This window comes from Alligator sinensis, unplaced genomic scaffold (assembly GCF_000455745.1).
Source record: "Alligator sinensis unplaced genomic scaffold, ASM45574v1 scaffold1153_1, whole genome shotgun sequence".
Taxonomy (NCBI): domain Eukaryota; kingdom Metazoa; phylum Chordata; order Crocodylia; family Alligatoridae; genus Alligator; species Alligator sinensis.
The window spans coordinates 1,070,910-1,082,028 of NW_005842549.1; the positions used below are offsets into that span (position 1 = coordinate 1,070,910).

Below are 11,119 nucleotides of genomic sequence, written 5' to 3' on the forward strand. Positions count from 1 at the left end.
TCCATACTCATGAGCCTCTGCAGCAGCCTTGGGACTTTGGGGGGCTCATGGAAGAGCCCCCCATGCACCACAGGGCAATGGGAGGCAGCAGGGATCACACCCGGCCAGGCAGGAACCTGCGAGTGCGGGGTTTTTTGGTTATTTTTTTTCTTAAAGGGCCAGAGCTGGGGCAGGTGGGGCAACCAAGGGATGGGGGGGCTGCGAGAGCGGGCTGGGAGTTGGGCAGCTTGTGCAGAGCCACCCACACTGCATGGGACAGTGGGGGGCAGCGGGGATCACCTCCCCCCACCCCCTCCCAGCCGCACCTACTGAGTCGGCCTTTTTTTATCCAAGTGCAGGGAGCTGGGGTGGGTGGGGCAGCCCAGCCAAATCTCCGAATCAGATTCGGCCGAATCAATTCGGAACAGTAATTCAAATCACCAAATCGAATCGCTGTCCCCCGAATCAGCCAAATCCGCCGTGAATACTAGTCACTTCGCACAGGCCTAAGCATTGTTTTCCCAGTGCACCTACTGTACTTTGTATAGGGTTGACTGTAGAGGATCCAGATGCATAAGAGATGCAATGAAACTAAATGTCACTGCTGCTCCTTGGAATGTGGTTTTGCAGCTGTGTGGTATCCTGCAGCTTTTTGATTTGTTTTTATTTTAGATTAAACAAACTAGAACAGATGCATGGGAGAACAGCATTTTTTGCTCCTGCAGGCTCTAACCTGCACCGATATTTCACATTACTATCACCACAACTTAGCATCAGTGTCCAAACTCACTTTCCTTTTTGTGAAAGTGGTTTTACCACTGCAAACAGGGCGCTCGGAAGGATATTTTTAAACTCGTCTTTCATTGTGTGAGAAAAATGGATGTTTCACAAAGGGACCGATCTGACTTGCCACATTCCAAAGTGTTTACAACTGTGTGGAAATGGCAGCCTCTGTTATGTTTTACTAAATGACTCTCAGATGTGTTTGATTGTCATAATTGAAATGATCTGTTTGAATATGAAATTCGTGGTAAAAGAAGGACTTTAACATTTACAGCCTTCGTCATTTAAGGTACCTTGAAATTGGCAAGAAGCAAGAGACAGGACCCATCTTCCTTAAAAGACAAATGTTTGTTGCTGAAAGGGTAATTCCTGTAACAAAATTTCCACCAATTTCTCGCCTCCTTCAAACGACAGAATCCCACTTTGTCCAGGAAAAAAATGGAATTGATGCAGAACGCCCCTACGTTCCTCGTGCATTAACCTCATGCACAGCTAAAAGGTCTCTGGTATGGCCTATCAGCAGAAGATCCATGCTCATTCTCTTGTTTCTTTTGCTTCCTCAGCTGGTCACCCAGATGCTGATGGCTTATCTGTCACGGCTCTCGGCCATTGCAGGCAACAAGATCAACTGTGGGCCTGCTCTCACATGGATGGAGGTACTGTGTAGTCTATGGACTGCTTTTCATTTCCTGAGTCTCCCTCTCTACAGAAGTTGTTAAATAATTTTACATCCAAATTTGCGCCACTGGTAACGTTTGCTATCTATGCAGCTATACACAGTAGGGGAGAATCAAATCCTACTTTGAGAGGGTTTTTTTTTTCCCTTCTCCCATTTGGATTTTTGTCATCTGAAACATCCTTCATTCTTGATTGCAAAGCAATAGAAGATAGCAACACGAGTGATACATAAATGTAGTCAATGGGCAATGTGCTACTTGGTAAAGTAGGGTGCAGGAATAGGATAAGACAAGTAATATCCAGAGGGAGATGCACATATCTGTTCCTGCATTCCCTATCAGCAGCTAGATATTGCTAATGTAGCAAGCCTTTTGAAAGCTGTTGATATCTTTCTCGTACTTTATTTGTAATGGCATCTGCATAGAAACAGCAAATATTGTGCCTGTTTACCATCACTGTTAAGTGGCTCAACAGAGCCTGTGCTGTGCTTTCAGTGGCACTATTTACATCTAATGGATTGCAGCTGTAGCACTGATTTATCCGTTAATGGTCTTCCTCCAGCTCAAACAATAGACCTTATTGGACAGAGGGTGAAGGAAAGAATAGTGGGAGTAAGTGCTCAAGACCACCTGTGTTTCTTAGTCAACAATGCCAACCCTAATCCGGCTGGGTAGAGATGCATGAGAGTCTTCCTATTGCCTACTGATGTAAGGGCTTCTTCTATCCTTTGTAAGACAGTAATTAGACTGCAAAACCCTTGAGAAATTTGCTAGCTTTCTCCTGTAGCTGATTTTTAAATGCTTATCATTTAGGTCAGTGCATTCTCCTCTAATTTACCAACAAAAGAAAAACCCTTTGGGTTGAGACATGGAAAATTTTCGGCCCAAAAAGAGAATTGAACAGGAATTTTGAGAGGCAAATGATAGTGGAGAATTTACAGAAACACCGTGAAAGTGAAGGTTACAGCAAAGCCATTGCACATGCTAGTGAAATAGCTGCAATAAAATGTAACTTCTTCTGAACGACGTTTCTGGATTAACTGAAAATCTTATAAAATTGTCTCTTACCTAGTGCTTTAGAGAGGTGAACTGATCAGAATTTTAAAACCAAACAGGGCAGCCAGGCAAGGGGGAAATAGCCAGCAGAGCCATCATTTCTCACTGGAATTTAAAAATCATGTTCCCTTCCTATCCTTGCCAGTCCTCCTCCGAGTGACGCACTCCTTGTCAGTCATTTTTGTAGTTGCATAACTATGTTAAGTATATAAAGAAAATCAGAATAATTCTGTGAGAACAGGAGGTGTTAACTTTCATCCCCATGTTAAAATGATGTAAAAGGATGCAGAAAGGGACCGTTCTCATTGCCTGCCACATGGATGGAAAGGAGATTTGACCTTCTGAAATGTTCTTTATTAACTCTCCTTCCCCTTCAGTTCTATGTATGCTCTGTCCTACATTGTTCCTCCACACTGTTCTCTTCAGGGGGAGCCCAAGCTGTGCTGTCTTTGTGAATCAGCTTGAAATCTCTGCCATGCATGAGCACCAGTAAAATATATCCTCGGAAACACACGTCTTCAGCTTTTTCACAATCCACCATTTTCTCTCTTTCAGATTGATAACAAGGGGAATCATCTCCTAGTCCATGAAGAATCATCCATTAACGTTCCTGCCATTGCTGCTGCCCATGTTATTAAGAGATACATTGCTCAAGCAGCAGATGAACTGTCCTTTGAGGTAAATAATTAGAAGAGCTTGCGTTCCTCATTGTTGACATAAGAGGTAGCTTGCATGCGCACGTGCGTGAAAATATGTCTGTGCATTTTGAGGCTCTAATGTGAAATGTAGCCTAAAATTCTGATTCAGTCAACATACTTGCACAAACTAGGGTAAAGGAGTTGAGTTATCTGTAAAACACAAATTTGCTAGGCAGTAGAACAGGGGTAGGCAACCCCTGACATGAGTGCCAGAGCACGGGGTTGAAGGCGTGGAAGGGGATGGGGTTGCACTGCCACAATAAGGATAGCACACCTTGTGGGTCATCCACTGTCCAACATCTTACAAGTCCAGGTTGTGGGTGTTTTTGGCACTGTACCTAAAACCATTGCTGACACCGGCAGTAGGATCTTTAGGTTAAATAGGTGCTGTTTAGTGTTTTAGCTTAGGTTTTGAATAGCTCATTCTGCACCACCTTAAAAATTGTCTAGAGATAATTTTAGGGCATTCTGGTATGCATGTGTATGTGGGCATGTGTGCATGTTTAATTGGAGTGAGGAATATTACTCAAAGAACAGTTTTCCACTTAGAGCAGTAGTTCCCAAACTGTGAGTCGTGACCTGCGGGCATCAGCCAAAGCTCAGGCGCTGCTGGGGTGAAGGGGCAAGGGGCTGTGGGCCCCTGTGTGCACCTGGGGAGTGGCGGGGGGGTGTGGATTGGGAGTGAAGGGCACCAGCAGGGCCAGGGGTCTATGGGTTGGGAGTGAGGGGCATCTGGAGGGGATGAGGGCCTGCGAGTTGGGAGTGAGGGGTCATGCTGAGGAAAGGGGGTCATAAACGAGGTCATGCTGAGGAAATGTTTGGGAAGCGCTGATTTAGAGTCACAGTTTCAAAAGCTTGCACCTCTCATATAACATGAGAAGCATGCACCTCTCATATGCACCCCCACCAAAAGAAGGGGGCATCATTTCAAAACAGCTCAGCTCTTCGTGTATGCAGGGCTGTGAACTGAAAATTTGGTCTCACGTATCACCAATGCTGGGTATTCTGCACTTGAAAATCTGGCCTTGGGCTCTATTGAAATCTGGTCCTGGTCCCTCCAGGCTATTAAGCTGTGCCTGTGCAGCGTGCGTACACTGTTACTGTTTATGGAGTTTGGAAAGCATTGCACACAAATATTAAGAAACATGCAGTCACTGCATCCAAGGGTTTCTACCATCACAGTTTTAACAATGGGCAAATAATACAGATAGTTTGGTGCTCCGGAGGTTTTGTCCAGATTCCGAGTTGAAGCAATTATTGGAAACATGCACTGAGTTAATCAGAAAGACATAAGTAAATAGACTGTGTGCCACCTTTCAAGTTACATTATGTACAGTTTGGGGCACAAGCTATTTGGCAGTATCCCAACACTAATAATAACAATAAAATAGTTTGCACTAATAAGAGTATTCTGTAAGCTATCACAAAGCTCTGTGCAAACCATTGGTTTACTTTTGCAACAAGCTCAGTAAGGTGGTGTTACTAGCCTTACATAGGTTTTACAGACAGGGCAACCAAGGCATAGAGATTACTGCTTGAATGAGTTCACAGAGTTGATACAGTTTTGGTATAAAATTACAGGTCTCCACTATCTCTGCATATGGACATTGGTACATCTGGAGCCATTTCAGAAAGGGAATGATTCAAAAGGGCTGCAGCTGTTACATTTTAATATGTAGGTACTATCGGGGAATGATACAAATGTAGCAAAAGTGCTCCAACTTCATCACTGCTTCATCTAGGGTTAAAACTGGAGCCATTTTGCCATAGTTGTATCATTCCTGTCTTGTCTTTTGGTAGCAATTACAACGTAACAGCTGTTGCTCTTTTGAAACTGCTGCAATTATGTATGTGTCCATACCCTTTCTGCTGTGTCCTAACCACTATTCCATCCCCCCCTTGCTGTATCCCAAACACTGTGCAGAAGCTATCTCTACAACCTTCCTCTCAGACTAAATACTCAGGAGATCTGGCTGATTTCTGCTTTCCTAATCACAAGGGGTGGTAATGCAACATAGCAGATAGAGTGCTCCAGTTCTCTGGGCTGGTCTCTGAAATCATGGTGATGATCTCTCTTTTGCACAGTAATCTGAAATCTACTGATGAAAAGCACTGTAGAAAAGCTGGTTATTGCTGTTGTAAATTATTATAGTACTTAGCACAATATTGTGTCAGATCAGAAGAACAGTATCACCATTCTGCTTCACAGTTGGCAAAATCCTCACATGCATGTGCACACATACCTGCTTCCACAAAAACCCCAGGCCATACCATTTTTGCAAGTGAAGTAGTCTTAAAGGAAAAAAGCAAAGCTTCACTAATCTTTCTAGGCCACTGTCAAGTTTGATATTGCTGTCTTCCTGTCCTACTCTTGTAACATCCTGCTGCTTCACTGCTGTGTTAGCCTCCTAATTCAGGGGAGCATGCACCTGTCAGTTCAGGAGCACTACATACATTTCTTCCCTTCCTGGGCACAACATGGAGGGGACAGAGAGAGAGGCAGGCATACACGGTGCACAAGGCAAACATGAATTCAGCTTCTAGAGAACATTTCCCAAGAGGTTTTGTGCTTTATTTCCACAACACGTACTGCACAGTTTAATCAGAACATTTCTGTTCCCTGTGGCTCCTTTTAAACACCTTCTCCTTATGAATACATTAAAAGGTGCATCCTGTAGGTTTTACAGTGCATTAAGTCTGTTACTCCACTGGTAGCTTATACAAGGCATGATGCCTCAGGGCACTTGTTTGTGCAGTTACTCATGTGGCTGTTGGGCTGCGCACAAAGCAGAAGAATGTGTGTTCAGTCTAGCAGTGCTTTCTCTGTAACCATGTTAATGGGTGGCTATTTTATTTCCTAGGTGGGAGACATTGTGTCTGTTATCGACATGCCTCCAAAGGAGTTGACCACGTGGTGGAGAGGCAAACATGGATTTCAGGTACGCACCGGTATTATAGCCGAGGACACGACATGAATAGAGAGGCAAGATTCTCTGAACTGCCATTGCTGCTGATAGCTCTGTGATGCATGATTTTCTACATCAAGGCTAGGCCAAGTGCCCCTGCATTTGCTTTCTGAGTAGGGAAGGGAAAAGTGCAAGGAGATTTCCCTATTCCTTTGCAAGCTTGAGCAGGGCCTGAAACAGTCCAGCTGGGAGGGCAGAGATTGTTCCATGCCGGGAGTGATAACAAATTTGCCAAAGAGTCGAGAAAGATGTGACCACACGCCCCACTTTTTCCCCCTCCCCACAGACTTGCAGAGTTGGTCTGGAACTCATGGGAGGCCTCACAATTAAATGGATCTGTTGTACTCTATTGCAATACTGGAGGACACTGGAAAAAATTCGGACTCGCTCCATGAACATTTGCCTCATTGTTCCGTCCCTTGAAACATTTAAAGCTAGGAGGGGCAAAGCAGTGGTGAACCAAGGAGAGAAGGATTGCTCTAGTGAGCAGACACCTCATTGCACTCGGAGTCGGGGGACCTGAGTTCTGGTTCGCTGTGTTGCCTCAGAAAAGCAACCTGCACAATGTGTGCTTTGATTCCTGCATTTGGTAGAAGGGGATTAGGCTGACTTGACCTTATAAAGCACTAGGTGATCAGTGAATTAAATGTGCTGTCAGAGGTGTTTGGCATGTTAATTGGAGGATTAGTCATTTCCAGGTGGATGGACTTGCTGTTTTCTGTTCTGTATCGTAATGAGACCTGTATGTGTAGAGTCGTCCTCCCTGTTGACTGTAGCAGAGATTTAGGCTAATTTTCCAGAGACTTTTATTGGAGTTAGGCACCAATTAGGCACTATTAAACTGAAAGGAAGTTGAGGTCCTCACCCCCTTAGGTGCCTTTTAGAATTTCAGCTTGACAGTCGCTCTCACCCCTTTGTTTTTCCAGTGCTGGCGATGTGCAGTAAAGAAAGCTACATTTCTGAGAAAGCAGAGGCTTTGATGGGTGAGGGAGCTGATTTTCCACCCCTTTGTGCTCTGTGTTTCACCACAAAGACTGCATTTCAAACAGGAGAGAGTCTTTCATCCTGTAGCTGTTGCCTGTTGTAAACTGATGGAATTTCCACTTTGCTCTGAATAGCAGAATCCGTTGAATAGATTCAAAACCTACCTGAAATTGGTGCTTATTGTTAACGGCAAACACAAATGCTGACCTATGTTCTCTCTCCAAATTTGGAAGATCCTAGGATTTCGTTGACAAACTTTTATGTCTCTCCATCTGGCTTGCTCTTTCCCAGGAAGATATTTGGAACCCTCTTCTTGGAATAGGGTGCGTTTCATTTAACCTCAGCAAAAGATGCCTTCTTAGCTCAAGATGGGCAGCTGACAACAAGCTGCACTGCATCCCTATTGTGTCGCCCTAGAATTTGCCACTTTGTTTTATGTCACTCCTCCCACCAGGTCCAGTTGTGACTATATGCACCCTATTGGTGAAGAAAGGCTTGAACTAATCAGAGAAATGTTTGCTGCTCAGAGCTACCTTGTACTCCCCTCTGTCACCAAATTGCAAAACAAATTATATGGATATTTATACATCACACAAGTGAACAGAAACTTTGATAGGCAACTGTGAACATGGATTCATCTGTATCCATGGGCAGTTACTTATAACACATCCCAGCAGCTGCTAAAATAAAGCACTGTCATTAAGGTAAATAGAAAACAAGGAATTTTAATTGCACCTTCCATCCCCCACGTGTCCCAGAGGTCTTCATAAAGCAATAAATTAGATACTGACAGTCCCATCTTAATATTGGAAATGCAGCAGCTGTTTTATGCATTCAGAAGCTCTCATACAGCTATGAATCTGGTTTGCTGGGGGATGCAGCTCTCTCGAGGACCTCCAGTGTTTAACCCATAATCTCTCTGAAATGTTTCCATCACACCCCATCAGAAATCAGAAGCCGCGAATTCCATAGCTGTACAAAGAAAAAGATACTTTTAATCCTGCGTTTTAAGTGCAGAGCCCATTGGAATGTTTGTGTGGGGGGAAAATCCTGTTTCCCAATTTAGCGCGGGTTTTTGAGAATGCTGCCTGCTGCAGGGAAGGGAGAGGAAGGAAAAAAATCTTAGTATCTTGCCACTGCAAGCAACCCTAGAAATGCATTACAATCTACAAAGAGCCTGGTTGTAAAATGCTTCAAACAGTCATATGGCAAGAGTATCAATGCCTGTGGAAACAATTGGAAGTATGGCAACTTTCCAGCATTCATGGGTGAGCAACCACTTGCTGTTGCCATTTCAAAACAATAACTGTTGCAAAAGTAATACTAATTGATGTCCAAATAATTGTAATTATTCAAATGAATCAGCAGAGACCCAATGACTTTGTGTAGATCTTTATGCTTTTGTTCCCTTTGGGGAAGTCACTCTTTTTAGAAAACTTGTCTCTAATCCTATATGCTGTGTGAAATCCTTTTTCAAACTAAGATGTCAACCTGGGTTTCACATCAAGTCCTTTCTCATTTTCAAGGCACAGACACTAGTGGCAAAAGGATAGTGATTTAAGTCTGTCGCAAGCCACCTTCAACCTCCTCCTGAGATAAATTTTATGACTTTGTTTTTGAAATATCTAAGCTTTGTTGCATGGTCCAGGGACAGGGAATGCTCACTCTGGACAGACTAAGGAAAGGATGTTGTTCCCTCCCAGCTTTTAACACAAACTTAGGTGCACTTCTCTAGGATGGGAAGCAGCAGGAACCCAGTCCTGCCCAATGAATAGGTCGGGCCCTTGTATTAGCGGATCAGGTTGTTGGCTCCTTCTTGTATAGAGTTGTATCTGAGGGCGAGTTCTTGCTTACTTTTCTCATCTCTAAGCTACTGATGGTGTAAATGAGCTTTCTACCTTCCCTGGCTTGATCAAATGATTGATTGTTTCCTTTGACTGTTCTTTACCTTTCTCTGTAGGTTAAAAAGAAAGTTTATTTTTGTTTTTAATTTCAGTTCCTTTCTTTCTACTTCCGTTAGCCCAGGGGTGGGCAAATTATGGTCCGTGGGCTGGATCCGGCCTGTGGCGGGTCTTTGTCTGGCCTGTGGTGGGTACCTTGGTCCTGCCTGGCCCGGGCACCTGTGGCATGTCCTGCTGCTCCTTGGGCATGCAGTGGGGCAGCTCCATAGCTGGACTGCCTTTCTAGGCAGCCCAGGTGGCATGCTCAGCCCTGACCCTGTACGTCCTGCACAAGCTGTGGGCTTGTCCGTCCAGGCTCAGGAGCAGCGCGGGACAGAAGCTCCTGCTCCAGCTTGGGGTAAAAGCAGTCACTGCCAGTGCTTCCTGGTATAGCCACCTGGAGCCCACACAGGGCTGCCCTGTGCCTATGCTGTGTCACCACTGCCTCTGGGCTGCCCAGTGGAGCAACGGTGGCAGTGCAGAGCAGATGCAGGGCAGCCTGGCATGGCCCAGGTTCCAGGAGGCTACACCAGGAAGCTCTGGCAGTGGCAAAGGAGAGGGACTGCTTTTCCTCCCATGCTGAGCAACAGATTCTGTCCCACGCCACCCTGCTGAGCCTGGGCAGGCAAGCCTGGAGCCAGGCGCAGGGCATGTGGGATCGGGGCTGTGCAGTGCGGGTCCCCAGCGGTACCATGGGCTGGCAGTGGCAGCAGGCGTTTAGTCCCTGCGACTGCCTGGGCTGCCTTGAAAGGCAGTCCAGCTGCAGAGCTGCCCCAGCCCTGCTGCATGCCCAGAGGGTGGCGGGACGCACCATGGGCAGGCATTGGGGAACAGGCCAGGTCGGGGCTGTGCCTGGGTTCCAGCTGATCCGCTTTGATGGGAGTGAGTCCGGTGCAGGCACAGGGCATTCTGGGGCTGTTCTCTGTTGGCGGTGGCAGGGTGCATGGGCTTTGGGCTGTTGTGAGGCATGGACTGAACGGCTCGGGGAGCATGTGCGAGAGGCTCCCATGTACACCCAAATGCACCCTCAAACACCACAGCGACACCCTTCCCCCCCACACAGTTAGACACCCCACAAACACTGTACACACCCACATCCTCCCCCCCACACACACCCGTGCACCTCTGGGGGAGCCTCACACACAGCTACATGCACACACCCCAGCAAACACACATGCACCAACACTCTCCCACGCACACCCCACAGCCCCCAATGCACACCCTTCAACCCCCCACAAACCCCATACCCACCTACACATTCCCCCACACATCCCCACAAACGCCCCATACCCACCCACCCACATCGACATACACCCCCACACCCCACATACACACATCCTGCCACACACCTATAGCCCCCCACAAACCCCGTGAAGACAAGGAATAAAATCTAGGAAAAATAGACTGAAGCAAAGAAATAAATAAGGGGAGATATTTGAAAAGAAAATTGGCTGTATCATATATCAGCCCAATGGGGCCAATAATTTGGCCGATAAACAAACGTTCCTCCTGCATCCAGCCACAGCACAGCACTCAGGCAGCGAGGAGCACAGCCGGCAGTGTGGAGAGCTGCCTCCAGCTGGTAAATCCAGTGTGGTGGAAGGGCAGGTGGGAGGGAAGGGGCATGGGAGGTACTCAGTGCCCCCTGAGGTGAGGGAGGGGGCAGAGGCAGGCGCTGCCCAGGTGGGGCGCATGGCTTCTGCCACTGCTTGCACCCTGGGAGGGAAGGGGGGCGGGGTGCATGCCCCCTGGATCTGCATGGGGCAGGGCAGGCTGCAGCCAGGGATGCGTGGGGCTCTTCTTGGCGGGGGCTGGGCTCGGAGCGGGTGACGGCAGCACTGGGAGGATGCTGCATCCACCCCTTATTTCCCTGCCACTCCGGTCCCAGTACCGCTGCCGCCAGCTGCCCGGCGCAGCCCCGGCTCAACGCCTCACATCCACATGCCAGGAAAAGCTGGGGCTGTGGCAGGTGGCTGGTGGCAGCAACGCTGGGAGCAGAGTGACTGCAAAATTTGGGGTGGATGCAGCATCTTCCC

General features: G+C 46.9%; 1 protein-coding gene across 1 annotated transcript in view; it reads left to right on the forward strand.

Moving 5' to 3' along the window:
• LOC102374174 (rho GTPase-activating protein 32-like) overlaps positions 1-6,132 on the forward strand; it is a gene marked incomplete at its 3' end in the record, with an annotated part of 358,420 nt that extends 352,288 nt beyond the window's left edge. The window contains exons 9-11 of the mRNA XM_025213809.1: positions 1,326-1,418; positions 3,051-3,173; positions 6,055-6,132. Coding sequence (XP_025069594.1) covers positions 1,326-1,418; positions 3,051-3,173; positions 6,055-6,132 — 294 coding nt within the window. The remainder of the gene's footprint in view (positions 1-1,325; positions 1,419-3,050; positions 3,174-6,054) is intronic.
• Positions 6,133-11,119: the final 4,987 nt, after the last annotated feature.